The sequence below is a fragment of the Neolamprologus multifasciatus genome, chromosome 23, assembly GCF_963576455.1.
Source record: "Neolamprologus multifasciatus chromosome 23, fNeoMul1.2, whole genome shotgun sequence".
NCBI classification, from domain to species: Eukaryota; Metazoa; Chordata; class Actinopteri; order Cichliformes; family Cichlidae; genus Neolamprologus; species Neolamprologus multifasciatus.
The window spans coordinates 86,571-112,425 of NC_140460.1; the positions used below are offsets into that span (position 1 = coordinate 86,571).

Consider the following 25,855-nt stretch of genomic DNA (forward strand, 5'->3'; position numbering starts at 1 on the left):
GGACAGCTGTCTCGAAGCACTGTGGAGCCCGCTTTGTTGGACTGATGCATGCTAGCAGATTTCCTTTGTTGTGATTAATCGCTTTGTGGTTGTGTTTCTCCTGTAATAACATATATTGTTAAAGTTGCTGTCGTTATAACTTAGAGGATGAGTGGCGGAGTGTACGGAGGTGGTGAGTATGATAATACGCTGATTTTATACACAACTGTCGTCCACGTTGTCCCTGGTTGGAGCTAGCCAGCTTTGTAGCTAGTTAGCTCGTTATGCTAGCTATGCTAAAGTTCTGCTTCGTAGTTGGTCAGCGATATAGTCTTGTGTCCATTTTAATTGTCATACGTTTAGGGCTGTTCAAATATGTAGACATCACAGGTGCTTAGTCGTGCAGACTTGAAGTGTTATACAAGTCACTCAGCCGGTGTCGTCTAGCTAGCAAGGAAATGAATGAAAATGGGCTTGCCGAGCTCACGAACAAATACCGTTTATGTTATGTAACGGTAAAAATAACGGTAGTTATGACGATACCGAGGCTCTCATCGCGATAAACCCAATACAAAGACCCTGCAAAGACATACGGATGACCCATCCTGTCGTTCCTGTGTTTTACAGAGAATAACTTAACAGTTCCTCCGGGTAGCTGGTGTCAGTTGTTATAAACGTGTAGGTACCGAATAGACCTTTTCATTAGTATCAGTGACGCATGCGGCTTATAGTAAGATGCTTAGAAAGGATTCAAGGAGCTAATCAGACAATACAATAAATAATATTATAAGTAGGGTGCAACAAGCTGAGTACCAGTATAGAGTGTGGGTATAAATATAGGTGTAAATAAATACTTTAGCAGCAAAGGGCATCCAGCATTGATAAAGTGACAGTGTCAATAAGTGTCAGTAGTGGTTAAGGTGCTACAATAACAGTTCTTGTCCATTATGCATGGAGAAGTCTCACAGCTTCTGGAATGAAGCTGTTTCTCAGTCTGCTGGTTTTGCATTTAATGCTCCTCAGCCTCCTGCCTGAGGGGACAAAGAGTGTGTGTGCTGGGTGAGTGGGGTCCTTCATGATACAGGTGGCCCTCTTCCTGCATCTGGAGGTGTATATGTCTGTGACGGTTGGGAGGCTGCCTCCGACAACTCTCTGTGCAGCCTTCACCACCCTCTGTAGAGCTTTCCTCTCTGCCACAGTGCAGTTTCTGGGCCACACGTTGATGCCAGAGCACAGAACACTTTCCACTGCACATCTGTAGAAGGAGATGAGGACTGAGCTCTCCATTCCCGCTCGCTTCAACCTCCTCAGGAAGTAGAGGCTCTGGTGAGCCTTCCTGATCAGGCTGGAAGTGTTGTTTTTCCAGGTGAGGTTGCTATCCAGGTACGTACCCAGGTACTTGTAGCTGGGTACTACTTCGACTGCAGATCCTCCAACGTGCAGGGGTGTGTGTCTTCCCCTCCTGAAATCCACAATCATCTCCTTCGTCTTCTCATTTAAGCAGAGATTGTTTTTCCTGCAAAAGTCCTCCAAGTGTTCCACCTCCTTCCTGTAGCTGGTCTCATCATTGTTTGTGATGCAACCAACCACAGCTGTGTCGTCCGCAAACTTTATTATATCACAGCCTGGATGGATGCAGGTCATATGTAAGCAGCGTGAACAGGAGGGGACTTAGCACACAGCCCCGAGGGGAGCCAGTGCTGAGGACTCTGGAAGATGAGGAGATGTTGTGGATCCTCACAGACTGCGGTCCAAGACCAAGTTACAAAGAGAGGAGCTCGGTCCCAGGGTCAGTAATTTGTCAACAAGTGTCTGCGGGATAATTGTATTGAAAGCGGAGAAGAAGTCCACGAAGAGCAAACAGACGTAGGAATTCTTCTGCTCCAGGTGGGTGAGGGTGGTGTGAACCACAGAAGAGATGGCATCTTCTGTGGATCGATTCTTCCGGTAGGCGTACTGGTGTGGGTCTGAAGTGACTCTGATGGTGGCTTTGATGTGGGCCATAATCAGCCTCTCAAAGCATTTCGTGACGATTGGCGTGACGGCTACTGGCTGTCACAGCAGAGCTCTTGTGGACTGGGATGATGGTGGCAGTCTTCATACAGGTGGGGACAGCTGCCTGGGTGAGGGAGGAGAAAAGAACAGAAGCAACAACAAACAACACGCATATACACATATAAGTAATATAATATGTATTTGATACCTCACTTTATAGATAGCTTCAATTTATTTAACCCCTTAGGACCTGCGTCCACATATGAAGACATCACATTTTGGGTTATTTAAACCAAAATACTCAATTTTGCTCTACAAGGGCCTGAAATCCACTTATGAGGACATTATGCTGCTACTGTTCTGTTGAAATTTTAAACAAATATCCTCATATGTGGCTCTCATTTTTCTTAGAAACAAAAAATCAGGTAAAAAAAATTCTGGTAATTCTTTGTTTTTACATTCATTGGATCCCAATCAGCCCAAATATCAAAGAGAAATCAAAAATGCATTCCGTGGAAGAGTTCGGGTCTCAGGAGGTTAATGATTATTTAAGATTGATACAGCATAGTATTGCGATGTTTTGTGTGGGGATATTGTATCGATCCAGTGACACTAAATATAAATACTTTATTAAATAAATTAAAATATTCTGGGAATACTATCAATAAGGAGATGCATCTCACCTTGTTGGTGGCAACCTTTCTGCAAACAGTTGCAGTCTGATGTGCATTGACTGCAATCACTCTGGGAGAGATTGTTGAACGTCTCAAATAATTTGCTGTCTAATTTATAAATGCAGAATAAGTCCTACCATGTTTCCATCAGTTGAAACGGGGCTTTATTAGTGAACACAGCTCGAAGGGACTCGACTCAACCGGCTGCCAGTTGTGTTGTTATAATTGCTATGGAACAGGAAGGTTACTGCGTGCAAGTGTAATAGTTACATATAAAGTTCTGTTGGTACCTGTGTTCTCAGCAGCATATGGTATGTAAACAGCGTGACCCCATTCAGTCACAGACTGATAGCAGCATCTTACAAACTGTTAAAAATCACAATAATATCATATCGTGAGTGAAATATTGTATCGTGGGTTTGTCAGGTGATTCCTACCTCTAATAAAAAGCAGCAGTTGAAACATGTATGTAGCCAGTTTAGTTCTTTCTGACAAATCTTTAATGTGTTGTTTTTCGGTTTGAGTAGCACATATATCCGTTTAAATCTCTGTGTGATGGTGAGGACTGGGAATGCTTACTTTCTACTCTATAATAATAGAAAATTAACATTTCCAGTCCAAAGAATATGGTTTTTCATTGTAGTGCCCAAACTGAAACTGCAGAACTTTATTGAATCTTATAAGGTGTAAGATGTGTTACACACACACACTAACTATATGGACAAAAAATACTGGACCTACACATTACGCCAATGCCACGAAGCACAGTGTTTGTGCTGATGTTAATTTAAGACAGTGGTTCTTAACCTTGTTGGAGGTACCGAACCCCACCAGTTTCATATGTGCATTCACTGAACCCCTCTTTAGTGAAAAATAAAATGTGATTTTTTTCAAATTCAAGACATAGATATGTTTTTTATTGGTGCACAAAATGAGCCGTGCATGTCACGGTGGAGGCTCTGCCAAACCCCTGAGACCGACTCACCGAACCCCTAGGGTTCGATCGAACCCAGGTTAAGAACCACTGATCTAAGAGGAGGTTTGGAGCTCTTCAGTTGTTGAGTCAGTAAAGCTTTGGTGACTTATGCAGTGTGCACCTCAGCACTTACCAACCCTGCTCTGCTAGTTTGCAGTAAAACCACTTGCAGTTGACATATTGAATATGTACGAGGGAAGAAATTTCATGAACTGCTGTTGAATCTCCACATTTGAATTCAATAAGTTCTTCACAAAGACTCATGTTTTTTTACAGATTTTGTGAAGGCTGCATGGCTGGGTGCTTGATGTTATAAACCTGTGGCAGTGAAAATGCATGAACTCAAAGATTAAGATGTGTAGCCCAATACTTTTGCCCGCATTGTGTACAAATTACAGGAATAAAATGTTCCCCCATATTTTGTGCATAACTTCATTCGAAAAATGTTCAATCACAGCCCTTCCCTTATTTCTGCAGATGAGGTGGGAGCATTGGTGTTCGACATCGGCTCTTATTCTGTAAGAGCTGGCTACGCAGGAGAAGACTGTCCCAAGGTAAGTGGATCACTCGAATGACCTTATTAACAACGTGTCTTTTCTTCCTCTGTGCATCTTCAACATCCCTCTGGGGGAACGGCAATGATGAGAAATCAGGGTTGGAGTCACCTTGGAGGCAGGAGGCATAAATTGAGTTCAGATTATTCCAGAATACTTCCTTTTTCTGTTTCCTCTGGTTTACGTGCACGTCCTGAGGGATAAAATGGATCTTGTGTGAATAAATGTAAGACATTACAGATGGACACTAATCGACTATCAGCAGATTATATGCAAGCACAAATTTTACCTTTTAAAAGATGTTTTTTCTTTCTGCTTTTGACACAACCCTCATCTCCTGAAAATCCTCTCAGCATTTAGCTCGACACTGTAAATCCAGTTTTTGCATAATAAACTGGTCAAAAACGGGCAGATTCAAATCAGGTACTTTTGAAAATTTCCCAACTGTTTGTCTTCATCATTCAGGAGGGATTGCATCACATTATGGCACCTCAGTGTTTCACAAAAATTCATTCACTCACTGCAAAGGAGGATGACGAACTCTGTGAAAGGAGTTTTTGTGAATTTCTGTTGCTATGCTGGTCTGAAATCAGGCTCTTGCAAACAGCCTTAACCTGTAATTTGGTGTTTTTTTTTGTCCCACCTCAGGCGGACTTTCCCACAGTAATAGGTGTGACTCTTGACCGAGAGGACGGCAGCACACCCATGGAGACTGATGGTGACAAGGGCAAGCAGAGCGGCACCACCTACTATATTGATACCAATCAGCTGAGGGTACCCAGAGAGAACATGGAGGTCATGTCTCCGCTCAAGAATGGCATGAGTAAGCGTTTAGTCCAAGTGTTTGGAGAACATGACTTTTTTCACCCGTACATAAAAGACTGGCCTTGATCTTTTCTTATGTATGTTGTAAAAAAGGATTTAAATAAATGGGAAGAAGAGCTGTTGGAAAACACGGAGCAGGTTTTCATCTCTGATGCACATGTGTATAATCTGGCCTGCTTGATCCAAATCCATAATTAGTCTGTTTTGGTCTGACAACGACTTCATTGGCGAGCGCGTCAAACCCTGGCTGACGTGTATATATATATGACTGGAGCGCATCATGAACATTAATGAGATTATTTGAAGCTCGAGGCAGCTCATCAGCTGTGGTGTGCAGTGTTCTCCTGATGGAAGCCCTCAGCATCTGTGGTTTACTGCAGTGTCATAACGGGGCATATGCTGAATAACCCGAACTGTGTTTGGGCTTATTTTGGAAAACTTTTCAGTTCAACGGTCACCAACCAGGGCTGTTCCTGCTGCTGCTGGTCTGGTTCCCAGTGAGCAGCAGGGCCGTAAATGAACTAAACTGGTTTAAAAAAGACTAAATTGGTGATTTGGCTCTTCTGCGATGGTGTTTGTATGCTGGAGCGGACTAAGCTTTAGAGGTTCGTTTTTATGTTCTGGTCAACAGTTTTCTTTCCTTTTTTAGAAATTTCAGATATTTGCAGTTTATGGTTCACGTCATCAACTGATCTTTTGATTGTTCTTTGGGTGAAACAATTATTCATTTGGCCTAAATGCCCTTTAGTTTTCAGATTTACTTACTCGAACATTTATTAGTATCAGAAGTGACATAAAGGTTTTTTTTCATATAATTCATTTAACGAAGCCATTTCAGGCTCCAACGTCGCAGCAGTTTGCTTCTGTATTTGGGTTTTGGACTGTTGGATAACTAAAAATTGTAATGGCCATGTTTGTTTGTAGTGGCTTGATTCACAGACAATAAATGGCTTTTGCCAGTTAAAGTAAGTGATTGCAGTCCACTGATGGTGTTGACACTTTTTAAAGCATTTAAGTATTAGCGATGGCAAGTGCCCCGGTGCACTGACCTAGCCGCTGATGCTCATCAGAATCTGGTCCACTGGAGTTTCTCAGGCTATTTAGAGATGAGTGTGACACAAATCTTAATTGCAGCAGAAGAGCACAGTGGGACCAGCGCCTCCCTTAGAGGGCTAACCTGGAAAAATGGTGCCTGGTGCTCAAATTATTATCTAAAAAAAATTATAATTGCTCCAATTTCTCCACCATCTGACCCAACACACATGGTAGTGTTGATGAAGGGGCTTTTTGAGGTCTGTATCCACAGAGACCGCAAAGCCTTACCATGACAATGTTGCTGTTATTTGCTTATGGTAGATGGTAAATGGCCTGTGTTTGTATAGCGCTTTACTTGGTCCCTAAGGACCCCAAACTTCACACTACATCCACCCAGTCACACACACATTCACAGGTGATGGCAGCTACGTTGTAGCCACAGCCACCCTGGGGCGCACTGACAGAGGCGAGGCTGCCGGACACTGGCGCCACCGGGCCCTCTGACCACCACCAGTAGGCAACGGGTGAAGTGTCTTGCCCAAGGACACAACGACCGAGACTGTCCAAGCCGGGGCTCGAACCGGCAACCTTCCAATTACAAGACAAACTCCCAACTCTTGAGCCACGATTGATATTCATGTCTTTTAATTTAAACTAGTAAATGTTAACAAAAAGCTGCAGCTCTTCATATGTAAATGGTTTTGGCTTCCTTATTCTATGCACAAGTGATTGTGTTGTCATATGTTTAATGTAGGTACGGTGACATAAAAAAAGTTACCAGGCCCTTCATGTGTTTTCTCTTAACTCTGCCTCCAGTTGAGGACTGGGACAGTTTCCAGGCGATTCTGGATCACACGTACAAGATGCACTTCAAGTCTGAACCCAGCCTGCACCCCGTGCTCATGTCAGAGGCGTCGGTGAGTTAACTTTTTGAGTCTCAAAAAATTAAGTGGTTTGATTTGCTGCTCTGTTTAAAAATAAATATGTGACACATTGATGGTAACATCTGAGCTATTTGAGCTCAGCGCCAGGTGAAGTGTTTCCTGTCCTTGCCCTCATCACCATCTGCAGGTATCTGACAGTGATTTGTTGTAAGCGGGCTAACTTCTGTTTTGTGTCTGCAGTGGAACACACGAGCAAAGAGAGAGAAACTGACAGAGCTGATGTTTGAGCATTACAACATTCCTGCCTTCTTCCTTTGCAAGTCAGCCGTGCTCTCTGCGTATCCTTCACTGTTTCATCCAGGACGCACACTAAAGCAGCACGTTCAGTTAATCATCACAGACCGCTCTGATGAAATTTCATGCCATCTGGTGGACTTTAAACCGCATATTTCTTTAACTTTAAACATACAAGCTTTGCCAATGGGCGGTCTACAGGCCTGGTTCTGGACAGTGGTGCAACACACACCACTGCAATTCCAGTGCACGATGGCTATGTTCTGCAGCAAGGTGAGAAGCTGTTGTAACATACACTAAAAATAAAGTGTGCGGCTCACATCATAAAATCATGAAGGGACTGCAGTTTGACCAGAAGAGCTCCGCCTACTGTGATGAGCCAATCCCAGCTGCCGTAGCGCAGGAGGCGGGTACTCCGTGGACAAGTTACCAGCCTGCCGCAGGGCTGATGGATGGACTGTTAACATAACATGCATGTTTTTGAACTGTGGGAGAATATTTTGCAAAGGTATCGTGAGACTGGGCGCAGGATTTACTGTGAACGTTTCTGATTGGTCAAGTACTTGCCCTCCTCCTCCTTTGGGCTCCTTCCTTTAGGGATTGCTGCAGCGGATCGTGTGTCCATCTAACGTTTTCCTGAGCAGCATTGTTTTCTGTCACAGCAGCTCTCTGCATGTCCTCTTTCATCCACAAAAATCTTCTGTGGCCTTTTTTGTTTACTGTCTTTCTAAACATAACTGAAGAACAGGATATCTGACAGATAGAAAAGCAAAGTCAGGTTTTATTGATTAGTTAATAAGACCAGATTTATTAATTATGCTGAGGACGAAATCCAGCAGGAATGGGAGTGATCCAGTCAGGGTCACTGTTACTGTGCAGAAAATGATCAATGGGGTGTTACTGAAGTCACATTACAGTCTTTGAGTGCTTTTAAATGATGTGTTATGGTTTTGTTATGTGAGCCTACAAAGCTGCGTGTTATTCTTTCTCTCTCAACAGGCATCGTCAAGTCGCCCCTGGCTGGAGACTTCATGAGCATGCAGTGCAGGGAGCTGTTTCAGGAGCTAAACGTGGAGATCATCCCTCCCTACATGATCGCATCGAAGGTCCGATCTGTGGAGGTTTCATTTGATGAATGTTAAATGATGAACTTTGCTCAACATTTACCACGCCTGGCTTTTCTACACATCATTGCCACATTACTGGGTTCAAGCCCTTATTGCGATGAGTCTAACCACAGCGGGGGGGGTTTGTCCATACAGGATCCAGTGCGGGAGGGAGCCCAAGCCAGTTGGAAGAAAAAGGAGAAACTACCTCACGTCACCCGCTCTTGGCACAACTACATGTGTAATGTAAGCAGCAAACTCGGCAGCACAGTGACAATAATTACATGTTTGTAATGAAAGTGTCTTTTTCTTCCAGTGTGTAATCCAGGACTTCCAGGCGTCAGTGCTGCAGGTGTCAGACTCTCCATATGATGAACAGTGAGAGGGATCCTAAACTTCAGTTTAACAGATTCACTCTAACGCTGCACTAGAGTCATATTAGAAGCAGAGATGTTTACTCACACATAGATCAATATGATACCTTTCAGTACTTCCCCCTTTTTCTTTTGTTCGTCAGGGTTGCTGCCCAGATGCCCACGGTGCACTACGAGCTGCCCAATGGCTACAACTGTGACTTTGGAGCAGAGAGGCTGAAGATCCCCGAGGGGCTGTTTGACCCCTCCAATGCTAAGGTGAGTTTGACTCAGCAGGTCCCGGATGAACGGCGCTGCTGACTAAATGCATATTGCTCTGAATCTGAAGCAGTTTTTTGCTCTAAAGTTCATAGAGGTGGTCAAATGTTTTTATTTCTGAACATTTTTGTTTGATCACTTTTAGGGACTGTCTGGGAACACCATGCTAGGAGTTGGCCACGTCGTGACAACAAGTGTGGGAATGTGCGACATCGACATCCGGCCTGTAAGCACCTCGTTAAACTGGATTTTCAGAAACACCGTTTTATGTAATCTGAGTAGTTTTTGTGCTTCACATCTGTGCCTAAACCCTACAACCCCGTTTACTGACCTGTGGCTGTTATCCAAGGGTCTGTATGGCAGTGTGGTGGTGACTGGAGGAAACACGCTGATTCAGGGCTTCACTGACCGACTGAACAGAGAACTCTCCCAGAAAACCCCTCCGGTGAGGATCAGCATGTCACTATGTTTTTATCAGTACTAACCTTAGGTTTAGTCAGTGATGTACTGCAATGTTTGTCTCTTCGTTTTAAATTTGCTACATTTTGTTCATCATTTTTCTTTAATCGCGTGCTTTTGCAGAGTATGAGGTTGAAGCTGATAGCAAACAGCACTACAGTGGAGCGCCGGTTCAGCGCCTGGATAGGAGGCTCCATCCTGGCATCTCTGGTAAGGACACACAAAGTGCTTCATGTCTGTCACATTCACGGCACTAAAGTGTTTGAGTCTTTTAAACATTTTTCTTGCATCCTCCAGGGAACCTTCCAGCAGATGTGGATCTCCAAACAGGAGTATGAGGAGGGAGGAAAGCAGTGCGTGGACAGGAAGTGCCCTTGATTTGACCCCCGGTCCTCATCGTCTTTCTCACTGCAAGCTCAACTTCGTGAATGGTTCCCCCTCTGACCCAGACTCAGGAACACCTCGCTGTTTTATTTTTGTACGACTTGTTTTTAAAACCGAGCTTGTCCACACACCTGTCTGGGATTTGCTGTAGAAAACAAACATCTGCAATTTCAGCTCCTCGAGCTCCCTGAAAGTCGGCCGGCTGCCTTATCTGTAAGTTGTTGGTGGGAACCTTGAATCAAAACACGTTTCTGATCCAAACGACAGAAGCCAGAATGATTTGTGCTGATCTGGTAAACTCGGGATGATTAGGATGCATTTGGAAAAACAACCTGTTAGTTTGACGTGAATATCGTCTCGAACCTTTTTTTTCTTCCTATGTAGCAGGTCAAGTCCTCACAGGTAAAGGCCAGTGCGTTCCTACCTGTGCTTACTGGTATTAACTCAGATCTGTATTTAATTTTCAGTCTTGCTTGTCATTGGCTTCATGTGGTCTTTTACAAATAAAGTTTTTTTTAATGATTACCTGAGTGCTGTAGTCTCAACAGCCCGCTGGTTACTTCAGCTCTGAGGGTTTTCACACAGGAGCGTAAAGAACACTGGAGTCGGTCAAACAGAGCGAGCGGCACACTTTAGAGCGATCTTACATCATTTATCTTTGAGATCACATGAAAGGTCATACAACAGGTTCAGTCCATACATGGCTATTTGATGAGCTGAGTCACACTAGTCAGATCCTGGAAAGACCAAAATTAGGAGCTACACATTTCAGGATGCAGGAGCTTGAATCTGAGGGAACCTCTCCTGTAACTTGGCGAGACGTCTCTTCTCTAAGTTTTCATTCCTCGCCCTTTCCCGAAGGTAATTCTCAATACGCAGCCTGAAGGAGAAAGGAAATAAAACCCTTTGAAAGAAAAGTATCACGTACTTAAATGTACATGATAATGCATACACTGGTCTTACCTTATGTGTGGTTCAACAAACTTGGGTGTGTAGAACCTCTTGCGCTTGTATCTTCGGTTCATGTACCAGGGAATAGCGTACTCTTTGAATCGATACCTGTGGAGGAAATAAATCAATGAGATTACAGGGCGTCCAATAAAAGTCAAATTAGCTTTGCCAAGGAGGAGTCTGTTCAGCTGCTCATTACCACAACTATGGACGGGTGCTTACGTGCTGCTTTTCTACTCTGAGCACTCGAAGCGCTTTAAGCCAATCGCATTGCGGCAAGGTTAAGATGAATGTGACACGGTTGTTAGTGCCAGATTGGCTGCTGTAAGTAGTTCAAAACTGCTGAAAATCTGTCCAATGAGTGGCAGTTCTGTCCAAACAATAGCCTGGTGGTGTCAGAGGAGAACTGATAGGCTGTTTCAAGCCAATAGGAAGGAAGCAGTAACTCAAATCACCACATGTTAGAACCAGGGCATACAGAAGAGCATCTCTGAACACGCTGTCGAAGCTAGCATCAGATGGGCCACAGCAGACCGCATGGATCGCCGCTCCTGTCACACAGGAAACTGAGGCTACAATTCACAAGGGCTCACCAGCACCAGACGATTGGAGAAAGATTGTTTGGTCTGATTTCATTTCTGCTACAACATTCAGACAGTAGAGTCCAAATTTGGTATAATCAACATGAAATCATGGATCCGTCCTGCCTCGGATCAACAGCTGGTGGTGGTATAATGTGTGGGGGCCATTTAAATGCCACAGCCTAGCTGAGTATAGTTGATCATTTCATCCCTTTATAACAACAATATGCTGATCTTCTGATGACTGCTTCCAGCAGGATCAAGCAGCATAAGCTGAAAGCAGCTTAAACTGGTTTCTTGGTAAATACTCTTTATTTTAATCCAAGAAAACACTGATAATATTTTTCAGGCTCAATCTGAGAATGAAATATGTAACAAAGCTTGGACCACATGTGTTTATATGGACCTACTGTGTCCTGCAAACAGGCCGTTTCCCCATCACCAGATGATAAAGGTATGACTTTTCTTTTCCCATCATTGCCCTCACCAGTACACATATCCAAATATGTTCCTCCTCCAGGCTCCTGGTCGGCCTTTCTCTTGTCCTGTTTGCAGCAGACGCAGTGCGCTCTCTCTCTCCTTCGCCACCGTCTCTAGCCTGATTATGGACCGCTCAACCTGGGAGGGGAGAAAGCCTCATGTAATCATTGGCACCCACATCATGTCAGCTATCAGCTCAGCATGAGACGAACCTTTCTTATTCTTTCTGGACTCGGCATCTGGACCCGCTGCCTTTTTGCTTCCTGTTCAAGTGTGAGCAGCATGTTCTTTTCTTTCAGCAGGACGTACCTGAGACACAATCAGAGGGTTACACGCCGCTAAATGTTTTAAATGTTTCCACGGAGACGCTTCATTTCCACACAGCTCACCAGAGTTTGTGCAAGTCCTCGTTGCTCTTTGTTCTCAGTTGTTTGGCGGTCCACGGTGCGCCTAATAGTGCAAGAAGTTATAACAACCTCGTGAGTGCAATAGTAAAATGATCATGTGACTCTAAACTCACATCTGACCACAAACAATTTGTTAAAAAGTATTTACTGTACTTTTAACAAATTGTGCTGATAAATAGTGTTTAGCAGATTGTGTTTACACTGATCTACATTCAGGTGCAAATAAAATGAACATATTCAGGTTGATTCAAACTACAATCAAACCTGCAGACAATGTTCTCTTTGCGTGCTGTAATATTTTACCTGACTTCACGTTGGCCTCTCCCCAGTTCTCAGGTGAATCAAAGAACTCCTCTAGTCCTCTCCTGCTGATGGTTGTGTGCAGAGCTCGATGCTGACCTGGAGAGCTGATGGGATTGCTCCAGGATGGGGTGACGATGGGAGACTTCTCCCTGTTGCACATGAAGAAAGTGCACACAGTAAGCCTGATAACAAATGCTGAAGCAGGTAAATTATTTTTCCGCAATTTAAAAAAAACCCAAACAACAAAAACTGAATTCAGGGAATTCATGAGATTTCTCTTGAAATTTAAGTGTTACATTTCAGCACTTTCTGGTTTAATCCCAGGGCGGATGTTGTTGGTGTTAAGCTCTTTAACGTCAGATAAGAATTCGGATCATTTGAAGTTCTTTGGAGCCTCTTCTGTCCAAACATCACTGACCTGTCAGTTAGTCTTCAGGCTGTGACTTACTTTTCACATGTGTAGTTAAAAGCTGTGCATTATGGGACATAATGGAGACCCCACGATCACAGCAGTCAAAATCTCGCTTCAGTCTTAAATCAGCCATAAAACCATAAATGTCCACTGAGTACATCAACATGGGAACTCGGGGTTTCTCCCTCAGCGTGATAAAGTAAACCTGTCTCTTTGACGTAAACAATCACTGGCATCTTTGCACAAACAGTGACTGCTGAGCTGTTGACCGACAGTTTGAATGTGTCGTAGTTAGCCCACATTATTGTCCCGTTTCGGGGAAAGCGTTAAACGGATCTCTTACCTGAGAAGAGGAGTCTGGCATTTGAGCGAACTAACAGCGCCCTGTCGCGCGTTTGTCGCTGCTGATATCCTAAAGACATTTTGAAACTGCTTGCAAAGAGTCAAAACGCGTCCTGTGGATGAGGACGCCGCCATTTTTGATGTAGCGCTTCCCATATTACCCAGCATGCATTTTGTCTCTTTTTCTAAAAAAAAAAAAAAAAGAAGAAAAGAAAGAAAAAAAGAAGAAAGATATATTTTTAAATAATGTTATGGTGCTAAATACATTATTATAATATTAATTTAATAATAAAACCCCGTATAACATTTCAGTTGAAAAGAAACTACACCTGTGCTCTTATCAAATATGATTCGCTTATTCGCTGAACGGCCAATCACAGTTCGTGTTGCTGGGCCGTCCTCCCACAGTAAAGATGGTGGGCTTGAGCGCTCTCAGGTCTGTTGCTGCTTTCGCAGCCAGACTGAGTCCTCTGAAATCTGGAAATACTGCGGCTAATTTACTCACTCGAGCAATCCCCCGCACAGATAAAGGTAAGACACCCCGGTCGTTTAAGAAATGAGACGACGGACCGGAAGGCTGCTTGTCTTTTCTCATGACCTTGTTAGCTTGCTAACATGAGCTAGCTGTTAACGTCTGTCCCGGTGTCAATAAAGGAAGACACAGTGACTTTATTATAGCTCCGTATACACATGTACTGTTTATATACGCCACTGTTTATCCTCCAGTTTCAACCTCTGCCTTTTCATTGCAGTAAGCGGTGCGTATTTAGTAAAACATTAGTCGGGTTACAGGGTTTGAATGATAGTTTGTCATCTGTGTGTCAACGCTTTACATAAATCTGCTTGTTGCATGCAGTGCTATGGTCTGCAGTTTTATCTAAACGCGTTTCACCATGTTTTTAATAGCGACACGTTCTTTAATATCGTTAAATTATAAGGTTTCTGTAAAGCCACCTGACTCAGTGGGACACCTTATAAATGGCCTTCATTTGTATAGCGCTTTTCTGGTCCTTAAGGACCCCAAAGCGCTTTACACTACATTCAGTCATTCACACACTGGTGATGGCAGCTACATTGTAGCCACAGCTGCCCTGGGGCGCACTGACAGAGGCGAGGCTGCCGGACACAGGCGCCACCGGGCCCTCTGACCACCACCACCTTTAAACCAGGGGTAGGGACCGTCAGTCCTCGAGAGCCGGTGTCCTGCAGGTTTTAGAGCTCACCCTGGGTCACCACACTTGAATCAAATGATTAGTTCATTACCAGGCCTCTGGAGAACTTCAAGACATGTTGAGGAGCTAAGTTAGCCCTTTAAATCAGCTTTGTTGGCTCAAGGACACATCTAAAACCTGCCGGACACCGGATCTAGGCCTGGAGTTCCCTACCCCTGTTTTAAACAGTTCATGCAATACTTTTCAAGAGCGAAAAGAAATGTTTACAAGGCTGTAGTGAGGTCTGCTATTATGTATGGACAAAAAGACAGGAGGCAGATTTGCAGGTGGCACAGTTAAAGATGCTCAGACTTTCATTGGGAGTGACCATGATGGACAAGGTTAGAAATGAGCACATGGGCTCAGGCTGAGCGCTTTGGAGACCAAGTTAGAGAAGCAAGGCTGAGATGGTTTGGACAATTACAGAGGAGAGGTAGTGGATTTGTTTTGCAAAGGCAGATAAAAGGGAAGGCCGCTGAGAAGATTCGTGGATGTAGTGAAGGAGGGAGACGATCTGCTGTGGCAACCTCAGAAGGGAACAACCACACGAATACACATTTGAAGAGCTGCAGTGATGGTCATTCTTGATTTTTGCCCATATGGTCAAAACAAAGATTATTACTAACAAGATGACCGCGGTAATGGATGACTGCCATTATTGCAAAAATAATCTGGGATTATTTATTGTTGAAGTGAAACGTAATCATAATCTGAGTTTTTGTAGTCTAATTATATGAATATGTAATTATAGCACTAAACTCAATCGGGCAGCCACCATTAGAAACAACGTCTCTTCAACAAGGGAGATGGGGCAAACGTGTCAACCATGTAAAACATCTCAGCTAGAAAAACAATACAAAATACAAGCTCCACCCACCCAATCATGATGCAGTGGTGGGTCATAGACTTTGCATTTGTAATACATTACAGAGATACTTGGTACACTGGACAGAGCCTCCATGTAACTGAAGAGGCAGCGTGCGTACTCACTATAACCAATCACAGGCATCATGATAGTAACTGTGCCCTGCTTTGCAGTTGCGGTCCGTTGGGGTCATGGAAAGAGACTGTTTGTCGTCAAACCCTCTGACTACTATGACAGGAGATTTCTGCGCCTGTTGGTAAGTGCAGAGCACCATCACATCCACCAAGCTCACGTACATACACAGCAGAAGTGCTCTCTGTTAACTTTGCCGTATCGTTTTAATCGTAATGTTTGTGTTCACCCAGAACAAAACTAAATCTTGTTATTGAAATGTAACCAAGGAAGTTTAGTCCTCAACATATTTTCCTCGACTGCTCAGACGCACTGTTGGAAGTTTACAAGTTTACAGTGCAGGTTTCTAAATAGTAACCATGTTTTTATTTTAAAGAATGTTTGTGTTCTTACACTCAGCCAAAAACCAGCTCACACATTTGTGTTACTCACCTTGCTCAAAGGCACCAGCAGCAGAGAGCCGTGCATACATCAGAACTAAACTGGCCAAGATGATCCTGTTTAAGCTGGTTTAAAAATAAAAAAGTCAGTTCACTGAGTTTAAAAGTCAGAGATATTTCTTGGTTAATTTTGGATGGTGACTTGCACGCATCGACAACTGAATTTGCCATATATTTGATTTTCTTCTCATTTTTTCCCTCAGCAATTTTACATCTTGCTGACTGGTGTTCCAGTGGCTATCGTCGTCACGGGGGTGAATATCTTCATCGGTGAGTAAGCATAAGTGTTTTACTGTGTATTCTAGTCGGCTTCTAATATTATCCAGGACTCACTCAAATACGTATGGAATGAATATCTCTGTTGCTCGATTAAATGTCCGTCGTGCAGGTGAGGCAGAGCTGGCTGAAGTTCCTGAAGGCTACGAGCCCGAGCACTGGGAGTACTACAAGGTGCGTCCCTTTGTCTCTTTGGTTGTTTGTGGTGCTTCTTTCTGTCGTTGCTTCAAACTCGTATTAAGGGATTTTATTTTGAAGTGTAATCATAATATGTGCATATTCATTATTATACCCCCAGTGCATTGTTAACCCCCCAAACATCATGTTTTCCTCCGGTGAGTGTTTTATGGGACTGTTGTGTTACATTTTCAAACCCAGGTGCTGCGACGGGCCCCTCAGGTAAAAGTCTCTCCGAGGGCCCCGTTCAGTGTAGCGTTAAAAGAAGCCTCGACTGAAATAGCATTCACTGCACGTCGTTATGTTGCTCGATTAAACGTCTGTTATGTCGGTGAGGCAGAGCTGGCTCATCATTATGTGCAATGCAGCATCTTTATTTTGTGACAGGTATCCTGTAACAGGCCAAAATTATTTCAAAACATTATTTGAAAACATTTGATCATTTTGAATTTGATTAGAGCAACGTGGTTTAACAAAAAAATGATGGGATGGAGGCCAAAAAAAAAGCTTGAAAAGTAAGCAGTGCTAAAAAGAAATAACTGGGGAAATTCACATCTAATGAAGTTAACTGGTCAGTAACATGATTGTGCGTAAGAAGATAATGTTAGAGAGGCAGAGTTTCAGACGTGTCGATGAGCAGAGGCTCACTAATCTGCACAAAACTGAATGTTTCTCACCACAAAGAAGACTGAACATCACTCACAGTAAATAATATCAGCAAATCTGGAGATTCTGGAGAAACCTCCTTTTGGGGCAAAGGGACAAGGAGAAAATCAATATCGGCTGCCCTTCAGTTCCAGGCCCTCAGGCTGCTCTGCATCCAAACCAGACATGCAGCCCTGCATCGCTGACCTGGTTGTGCAAACGACCTGTATGCCAAAGGGCTGCAGTAGCCTGGGTGAGTCTGCCCTGGGCTGTTTCCTTACTTTGTGTCCCTCCTGTTTGCTCCTGTCAGAGATAAACCGACACAATTCTGTCACCGTGTCATCAATTATGATGTCAAAGCATCATAATGCAAAGACGAGGCGTATGTGAACATGATCCAGGACAAAGCTCGTTTAAAATGGACTGGAGCCAAGTGGGAAACAGTCCTGTGGTCAGATGAATCAAAGTGTAATCTTCTTTTTGGAAAACATGAACACAACATCCTTCAGACTGAAGAGGAGAGGGACCGTCCGGCTTGTTATCAGTGCTCAGTTCATCTCTCTGAGGGTGTGGGGGTGCGGTAGTGCAGCCTGCACAGTTTCATAGACACATAGGTGAACACAGTGGCAACACGGCCCCGTGTCCCATCACTGCGACTCAAGCAGGCCACAGCGGACTTGTAGATGGTGAGAGTATAATCTCTGGACTTGGAGCAAGCAGTCTGTACGTAGCACGTACCAGTCTGTGTCCACACACCGACGACCGCACTTTCCAGATTCTGGCTCTTTGTCCTTTTCCCCAAAATGAAGTTAGAGTTGAAGTCTTATTGCAGTGACACACTGGAGGAGATCCATCATGTGCTGCAGATGCACAAGTGCAGTGGAACAGACCGGGACTTCAGGAAAGGAGCTAAAAATAGCAGCCATGCTAGTCTCCTGTCTAAGGAGGCTTCTGATAAGGAGAAAGCAACTGATTTTAAACTGGGCATCATTTTTAAACTCTTCAAAGGACTCAGTGGCACTCTATTTTTTCTATTTTTGTAAATTGCCTTTATTCCTAAAAAACCCCCTCCAGTGTGTTTTGGCACACGAGCTTTGATCAGGCAGTGAATCAAAGCTCATTAAAGCACTGAATCTTCCCGAGCCACAAGTGGCACGCTTCCACCTTGGGTGAGACTGGAATACTCCACAAGCGAGGCTCCACCAATAGGAGGAGTCAAGAAGCCTGGACAGATGTCTGAGTGGTGCGACACAAACAACCTGCTGCTCAACACCGAGAAGACCAAGGAGCTCATCGTGGACTACAGGAGGAATGCCGACCCACATCCACCCATCCACATTAAGGGGACGGCTGTGGAGCGTGTGAGCAGCTTCAAGTTCCTGGGAGTCCACATCTCCGAGGATCTCATCTGGACGACCAACTGCTCCAAGCTGGTCAAGAAGGCTCACCAGCGCCTCTTCTTCTTGAGGACTCTGAGGAAGAACCACCTGTCCTCAGACATCCTGGTGAACTTCTATCGCTGCACCATCGAGAGCATCCTGACCAACTGTATAACAGTCTGGTATGGGAACTGCTCCGCCTCGCACCGGAAGGTGTTGCAGAGGGTCGTGAAAACTGCCCAGCGCATCGCCGGAGCACCACTTCCTGCCATAGAGGACATATACAGGAAGCGGTGTCTGAAAAGGGAAAATCATCAAAGACCCCAGTCACCCATCACATGGACTCTTCACCCTCCTGCCCTCTGGGAGGCGCTACAGGAGCCTCCGGACTAAGACCACCAGGTACCAGAACAGCTTCTTCCCCACAGCTGTCAGACCCCTGAACTCTGCCTCCTGACCTCTGACCCACACTAAACTCATGGACTGGACACACACACACAACCACCTACACACACACATGGACAACCGTACCCTCAAACACACAATAATAACATGGACTGAACCACCACTCACAACCACCAGCACTTTATAGCCTCTGTAGAAATTATCCACATATCTCACTTATCTTAACTGCACTGCTGTATAGCTCTGTGTAAATAATCATATGATAATTTTTAATCCTACAACTGTTTATAACCTGCATAGTTCACATTTCTGTATAACTGTATATCTCAGGTTTCTGTAGTTTTTCATATTTATAGCCTGTACATAGCTTGTACTCACTACAGCCTGTACATACTTATAGTTATAGAATATTCATAACATACCGTGTACATTATAACATACCATAATAGACCCATTTCTGTAATATACTCACATATCTATATTATTGCTAATATATATGGTAATATATCTATATCATGGCTAAAGCACTTCTGGATGGATGCAAACTGCATTTCGTTGCCCTGTACCTGTGCATGTGCAATGACAATAAAGTTCAATTCTATTCTATTCTAATAACACTGAACTGCTACAAATGTATGTCACATGACTGCACTAAAGGGACAGTCCTGTTTGCACCAAGTCCTTGTGCTCTGTTGTTTCAGCACCCCATCACCAGGTGGATCACCAGGAACATCTATGACTCCCCAGTGAAGGACTACGAAAAGATGATGGCTGCAATCCAGATTGAGAAGGAAAAAGCAGACATGAGGTGGGTGTTACTGCCAGTGTGCTTCATGCTCCACCATCAGCACAAACACATGCTTTTAAATGCTTTTAGAAGACGTCTCTGCTTGGCTCATATACACGATACACTGATGTGCCACAGCTGGTGTTTAGCTGTGTATGTGGTGTAACCAACAGAGTCTTCATATTGAGCTTTACAGAGGGAAGCATCCAAGAGATGGGATTGTTTTAAACTGGCAGAGAGGTTTACAGATGTGCTTTACAGCACAAATAGGAAACAGCAGTTTGCTGTCATGGAAAAATCACTGCAAACGCTAAAGCGCAGCCGTTCTTAAGTGTGTCCGGTCATGGAAAGCACCAGAACATGATGCAGTAGGAGGGAGGGGTCCTGAGAGGGCAGAGCAGCTGCATTCCTTGATAATAGCGTTCTTCCACTGATGTGGAAATCCTCAGTTTGTTTTCTCTCCCCAAAAGAAAGCAGGTGCAGGCGAGCCTATGAACCGTCTTTTTGCTCTCTGACAAATATGCAGATGGTTATTGAAATTGCAGAGATTGGTAAATCTTGAGGAATCAGTTTAAGCGTGTGTGCTGCAGCTGTGACAAATGTAATTCTTTATTTCACGAGCGTCGTACATTATTAGTCTTCCATACTTAACCGGTTGCTCATTTCTAAAGCATGGTGTTAATTCTCCGCCTTTTTATTCATGACTTTGTTGTCACAGACTGACGCAGCTGGAGGTGCGTCGCCATATGAGGCAGCAAGGAGACGGCCCCTGGTTTCAAGTGCCGACCCTTAACAAGGAGCTCGTTGACAACAGCCCCAAGTCATCGCCTGACCATTAATCCAGATGTTTCTGTCATCGGTACATCAATCTCACTGTTTGTACATTTTTCCCTTATTGCGTGAATAAAGTATCTATCGAACTCTGACATTCATGTTTTAGCGTCTTAATTCAGTTCATGCAGCACCTTTACCGTGATGATGTTCCAGAGATGATCGGGGACTGGCAGCTTGTGTCAGAGCAGGAAACCCACGGAGACCACCCGTCTTCAGTTTGTGTGAATCCTTCTGAGCTGAAATCATCCAATAAAGTTCAAGTTGAAGAGTAAATCAAATGTGCATAATATCTGTAATTACATTTTTTCATGAAGGAGTCAGAATTTTGCAGTTAGTGGGGTTAATTAGTGACTCTGAAAGTCTCCTATGGTTGTCTGTCTCTGTATCAGCCCGGCATCGACAGCCTGTCCAGGATATACTGGCCTGTTGACAAAGATCAGGATATATCCAAATGCTTAGCCAGGGCTGAGAAAGCTTCAGCCAAGTGCAATTAAAACAAATTGCACCTTACATTTATTTGTACTGTAAATTCTTCCAGATCTCTGAGGAAGGTTGGATTCCTGTTGGTTTAGTTTATATTTTCTTGCGGTGAACACGAGCGTCCACCGGGTGGCAGAGCTCTGCAGACGAGCCTGGTCATGCGGACAAAGGGCTTCTTTAGACACACGCAGCACAAGTGGACTTAAAATCACATTTTAAAAATAAAAACATCTGCAGTATATTTTTTGTTTATTTACTTATTATATTCGCAAAACCCTGCAGAGCAATGACATTTACTGCTCTCTCTCTCTTTTAAACAAACCGACTGCAGATTGATGAAGGATCAGCAGCAGCTACTAAAAATCAAAGTGTGCTCCATAATCACGCACTTCCTGAATCCTGGAAACATGCTGTAGTAAATGTGGGTGGCTTTATGAATCATCCTCAGAGGTGGGAGGGGCCCTTCTCGTAAAACATCCCCGTGAGCAGCACAGCGGCGTCACCGCAGCCAACAGCAGCAATGTCTGCGCAGGTCCAAGATCTTTGTGTGTGATGGGAGGCAGGAAAAACAATAGAAACACAAAACAACAACATTAGCTTTCAGCTTTGCGCCGCAGCAGCCTGCCTGCCTGCCTCCACCCCTCTGTCATTTTATTTTTATGTTTTTCAGCGTCACATCCCCCTGGTCGGAGGAATGTAGAGACGGAGTGCTTTAAAAATAGCATCCTCTCCTGTGACAGGCGCTGCCCTGGAGGCTCCGCAGCACTGTGGTGCGAGAAGCAGGAATGCGAAGATGGCTGCAGACCTCGGAGAGCTGCTGGTCCCGTACATGCCCACCATCAGGGTCCCCAGAACAGGAGACCGGGTGTTCAAGAGCGAGTGCGCCTTTTCTTTCGACTCTCCCGTAAGTGTCGCCACCTCCTCACACACACTCAGTGCGACACGAGCGGCTTGTTTGGGGAGAGAAAGCGCGTCGCAGGCGAGCTGACGGCTTGTTTTGCGCGAGCTCAGCGGCGCACGTGAATCAGCTGTAAGTGAGCGTGTCTCCATGGTCACCGTCCCCGCGAGCTCGAGAGGGGAAAGACAATTAAAGGGTGTTTACGTCTCAGGCGAAGATGAAAGGGGTTTCCTTTGTGTCCACGCCACCCCACTACTACTGGAGGTCCACACGCAGGCAGTTAGACCAACAAACGGAGCCACACACCTACACCTGCCTGAGGCTGGGCTCGAGTCCTCCAGCAGCCGTGCTCACGACTCACTGCTCCTCTCTTCGCTTTTATCGTCTATAATTTGTCTGAAAATGTCCCAAAGTGCGTCAGTGCTGGAGCTGTGTCCACGGTGATGTTTCTCAAACAGGATTTGTTCACGTTTAAAGACCTTAATGGTGTTGTTTTTAGTAGCTTTTATGGGGTCACGTGGTGTCTCTGCAACACTGTGACTGTAATGAGTTAAAAAGTGAAAGATTTCTGCTATATGTATGAAAATGCTTATTCTGCTTTATTTTTGTCGTTTTTCTTCTGTGAACAGGGCAGCAGCGACATCATGAACACAGCTGCTGCTTTATTTGAACCTTTAAGGGGTTTGATGCGCTGATGATTCAGTCCTTCCTGTACGTGAACTGAGCCCTGCATATCTGTCACAGGTACCCTTCCTACCTGTGACAGATATTAATAACATTTCTTTGCCCCAATGAAATCTCGCTTTCTCGACTGAACCCGTTTTTAAAGGTGACTCAGCTGTCTGGAGTTCGTCATGTTGGCCTGAGGACCGGGTTATTTTTACCCTGCACTGTTGAGGCTCATATGTCACTCTGGGCCACTTAAAGGTTTATCAGGGGAGGTTCATAAGGCCTGGTCGCAGATTTAGGTCAACTTTGAAGGTGTGTTTTCCAAGTGTTTAGTTTTCCCGTGTGAAGTGACCTGTCAAGGAAAGGAAACGGTTGATTATTGTAGATTTGAAAGTTTAGGTGTCTGTCACTGTTCACGTGGACATTTTTTGATAATAACAAGACGACCACAGAATCGTGTTCTTCTCTCAAAGACATGACACAAGTCAGTCTCAGCTTATGGGCTGTTACTGAAGGTAAAAATCATTCTCCCAAGAGCTCAGACATGTTAATGAAATCCCTGTAATGGGAGGCTTTTCAGTTTCAGAAACAACAGCATAAAACTGTTGTATCATGTTGCTCGTATGAAGCCTAATATGAGACAATAATCAATTACTTGGCTTAAATGACCTGTCAGAGGAGGCGTTTGCATTAAAACTAAAGCTTGTCAGCAGCACAAACGCTGAAAGGTGGAAAGTTTTTGGTGCAAATAACAATTCTTTGAGCGAGAAAGACTTTGGAAAGTGTCAGAATCACATCTCTGTGTTTGATGTTACCATGATGAGTTTGGCAAAATAGAAGATCCTGAAATTGTTCCCAGAAATATTTCAGATGTGCTCATAGTGTGCCAGTCGTGCTTTCTCATTGTTATTGTTTGTTTTGCTCCGCAGGAGTCTGAGGGAGGCCTGTATGTGTGCATGAACACATTCCTGGGCTTTGGTCGAGAACATGTGGAGCGACATTATCGCAAAACAGGACAGAGCGTTTACATGCACCTCAAACGGCACGTCAAAGAGGTGCGTCTTCCTGCTCCATGTGCTTGATCGGCGTTGATTGTAAATACAGACTAAAGTAGAATTCAGAGCATCGAAATCCTCTTTGTTTCTATAGTTCAAATCCTGTTTATAGAGCACGTTTGGTTAGGTTAGGTTAGGTTAAGTTAATCATTTAATAGAATTTATCAGAGTCGAACAGAAAAGCTAAAACAACTCCTGAGTAAAACCAGTGATGTGTGGAATATTGATTCTTATATTTAAATGATGATTGTTAACACATAAGACCAAATTAAATCCAGATTTCTTACACATAAAAATAATCACAATCAAGTTGTAAAAGCGTTTTATCACAGATGTTTAAACTGAGAGAAATGTTTATGAACAAAGTGTCTGGAGAGCGAGGAGGCCAGGGGCTTGAGTTTTGGGAGAGGAACGTCATCCCGGCCCTGTCTGAGGAAGCATCCCAGTTGCTCCACGGTCATATTGTTCATTTCAATAAGTGTTTTCAGTTGGTGAAGCTGGACTGCAGGCAGGTGGGCCAGTTCAGGACACGGAGTCCCACAGAGGCATGCTGATGCAGGATAATAGATGCAAGTTAGCATCGTCTTGGTAAATGTATTTGTAAAGCTTTTCTAGTCCCTACGGACCCCAAAGCGCTTCACACTACGTCCAGTCATCCACCCATTCACACACTGGTGATGGCAGCTACATTGTAGCCACAGCCACCCTGGGGCGCACTGACAGAGGCGAGGCTGCCGGACACTGGCGCCACCGGGCCCTCTGACCACCACCAGTAGGCAACGGGTGAAGTGTCTTGCCCAAGGACACAACGACCGAGACTGTTGGAGCCGGGGCTCGAACCGGCAACCTTCCCATTACAAGGCGAACTCCCAACTCTTGAGCCACGATCGCCCGCTGGGCCCCTATAGGTTCATTTACAAATCATTACACACACACACACCCCCCGCCCCCCGTTTGTGGTTAACACTTGATGTTTTCAGGCCTGTTTCTCACCTCTAACTTTCCTCACTGAACGTTTTTCTAGTTTTTGTGTGTTTGCAAAATTCCAAGAGTTAAGGGTTAGGGGATAGGGTAATGTGTAGAGGTGGGAATCACCATACATCCCACGATACGATATTATCACAATACTTAACGCACGATACGATATTATTGCAATTTTTAAAAATATTTTGCGATATTCAGATTCTGCACATAAAGGTAAACTTTATCAATATTCATTTTCTCTAATATCAAAGTCTCACACTCAGTCTTTCTCTCATTTCAGTTTGATTGTTGACAAACTGAACGGTTTGTATTACAGTCTAGTCCAACTTAACTGAATCAACCATCTGGTACAATTATAGCTATTCTGAACTATGCAGTTTATGAAAACTATGCAGCCCCTTCAGCAACTGAAGAATTTGAAAATAAATTAAAACAAAATATAATTTTACATTAAATAAAAAAGTTTTAAACTTAATTAAAATAAAACATGTCTTAAATTAAAATAAGTAAACTGTCATGTTTATTGCTGCCAAAAACAAGTGAAACACATTTGGACAGTGAAGGAATGTCAGGATTCTTGCTCAGAAAAAGGATCAACATGCTCTGAAGTCAGAGCACAAAAACCTTTTTGTAACAAAATATCGATTTCTGCTGTCCCTGTATCCATACATTATTAGCAAACAAAATATCACCATGCTACACAGTATCCATTTTTTCCCCCACCCCTAGTAATTTGCTACTAATTATGTGGAAAGTTGAGGATTTCTTTAATGGACCACTTGTAATAAAGAGATTAAAATCTATTTTTCTTAGTTTGCTGAACACGCCGTTAAAACCCACAGTTCATCAAGCTGTGATGTTTTTAAGATTGGACCAGTGAGATGTGCTTCAGTAAAACATGAGTAAAAACTGTTTTCCAATTGGAGAGCAACAATAAGATGAGCATTACAAAAACGACTGAACCCATTTACATCACAACAGAATTTATTATTACAATTAATGATATTTATAAAGACGGTAACGTTACGCTTTGTTGCGCCTGAGCCAGAGAGCTGCTGAGTAATGTAAGGGAACAGTCTTTGTATCACATCTGAACCAAAACTTCACTTTCGTCTTTCTTTGAAAACTGCATGGTGACCAACAAAGATCAGAGCTGCTGCCTCTAACTGGCTTCTGCTTTGTAGAGAACTGCTATTTCAATGCCTGGATGTGTCCACAACCAGCTGCTCACATTCTGCAGGCTCCTGTGTCTGCTGGGCTTTTCCCATAGGCCCACTCGGTCTCAAGTGTGTCAGCATTCTCCGTCTTTCTGCCCCGTTTACCCACCGAGAGACTCATTCAGGCC

At 44.0% G+C, this 25,855-nt stretch overlaps 4 protein-coding genes across 9 annotated transcripts in view; 3 read left to right on the forward strand and 1 right to left on the reverse strand.

Moving 5' to 3' along the window:
• Position 1: 1 nt before the first annotated feature.
• Positions 2–10,320, forward strand: actl6a (actin-like 6A). 2 transcript variants are annotated; one of them, XM_085152185.1, is made up of 14 exons: positions 2–172; positions 4,102–4,178; positions 4,827–5,001; positions 6,855–6,955; positions 7,163–7,260; positions 7,395–7,489; positions 8,216–8,322; positions 8,479–8,568; positions 8,639–8,700; positions 8,840–8,954; positions 9,100–9,180; positions 9,304–9,399; positions 9,537–9,623; positions 9,711–10,320. In XM_085152185.1, exons 1-14 carry the CDS (start codon positions 148–150, stop codon positions 9,789–9,791), a joined length of 1,290 nt encoding a protein of 429 aa, XP_085008311.1. In that variant the 5' UTR covers positions 2–147; the 3' UTR covers positions 9,792–10,320. The 2 variants fall into 2 exon arrangements, with proteins under 2 accessions (XP_085008311.1, XP_085008310.1); XM_085152184.1 differs by having other exon boundaries at positions 115–4,178.
• A 108-nt stretch (positions 10,321–10,428) lies between these two features.
• Positions 10,429–13,444, reverse strand: mrpl47 (mitochondrial ribosomal protein L47). The gene is made up of 7 exons (XM_085152190.1): positions 13,275–13,444; positions 12,520–12,668; positions 12,199–12,259; positions 12,022–12,118; positions 11,817–11,947; positions 10,761–10,856; positions 10,429–10,677 (listed from the first exon to the last, which is right to left on the reverse strand). The coding sequence occupies exons 1-7, from the start codon at positions 13,439–13,441 to the stop codon at positions 10,566–10,568; spliced, it is 813 nt and encodes a 270-aa protein (XP_085008316.1). The 5' UTR covers positions 13,442–13,444; the 3' UTR covers positions 10,429–10,565.
• A 205-nt stretch (positions 13,445–13,649) lies between these two features.
• On the forward strand, positions 13,650–20,516 carry ndufb5 (NADH:ubiquinone oxidoreductase subunit B5). Its single transcript, XM_085152196.1, has 6 exons — positions 13,650–13,804; positions 15,523–15,605; positions 16,125–16,191; positions 16,310–16,371; positions 19,505–19,611; positions 20,309–20,516. Exons 1-6 carry the CDS (start codon positions 13,687–13,689, stop codon positions 20,427–20,429), a joined length of 558 nt encoding a protein of 185 aa, XP_085008322.1. The 5' UTR covers positions 13,650–13,686; the 3' UTR covers positions 20,430–20,516.
• A 117-nt stretch (positions 20,517–20,633) lies between these two features.
• Positions 20,634–25,855, forward strand: part of usp13 (ubiquitin specific peptidase 13) — a 34,409-nt gene continuing 29,187 nt past the window's right edge. For 2 of the 5 annotated variants that reach the window (XM_085152156.1, XM_085152157.1), the window contains exons 1-2: positions 20,634–21,808; positions 23,401–23,526. In XM_085152156.1, the coding sequence (XP_085008282.1) occupies positions 21,698–21,808; positions 23,401–23,526 (237 nt within the window). In that variant the 5' untranslated portion in view covers positions 20,634–21,697. The other 3 variants (XM_085152159.1, XM_085152160.1, XM_085152158.1) reach the window with 3 other exon arrangements.

Bases quoted from the DNA above. Each gene is read 5' to 3' on its own strand.
- mrpl47 (XM_085152190.1), bottom strand. From the start codon at position 13,441: ATGCTGGGTAATATGGGAAGCGCTACATCAAAAATGGCGGCGTCCTCA. The intron at 12,260-12,519 runs GTAAAATATTAC...TTGCACTATTAG, and splicing joins AGAGGCCAACGTGAAGTCAG to GCGCACCGTGGACCGCCAAA. The intron at 10,857-11,816 runs GTGAGGGCAATG...TTTCCTCCACAG, and splicing joins ATATTTGGATATGTGTACTG to GTATCGATTCAAAGAGTACG.
- ndufb5 (XM_085152196.1), top strand. From the start codon at position 13,687: ATGGTGGGCTTGAGCGCTCTCAGGTCTGTTGCTGCTTTCGCAGCCAGA. The intron at 16,372-19,504 runs GTGCGTCCCTTT...CTGTTGTTTCAG, and splicing joins AGCACTGGGAGTACTACAAG to CACCCCATCACCAGGTGGAT. The intron at 19,612-20,308 runs GTGGGTGTTACT...TTGTTGTCACAG, and splicing joins AAGGAAAAAGCAGACATGAG to ACTGACGCAGCTGGAGGTGC.
- actl6a (XM_085152184.1), top strand. From the start codon at position 4,068: ATGTTCAATCACAGCCCTTCCCTTATTTCTGCAGATGAGGTGGGAGCA. The intron at 8,569-8,638 runs GTAAGCAGCAAA...TTTTTCTTCCAG, and splicing joins GGCACAACTACATGTGTAAT to TGTGTAATCCAGGACTTCCA. The intron at 8,955-9,099 runs GTGAGTTTGACT...GATCACTTTTAG, and splicing joins TTGACCCCTCCAATGCTAAG to GGACTGTCTGGGAACACCAT.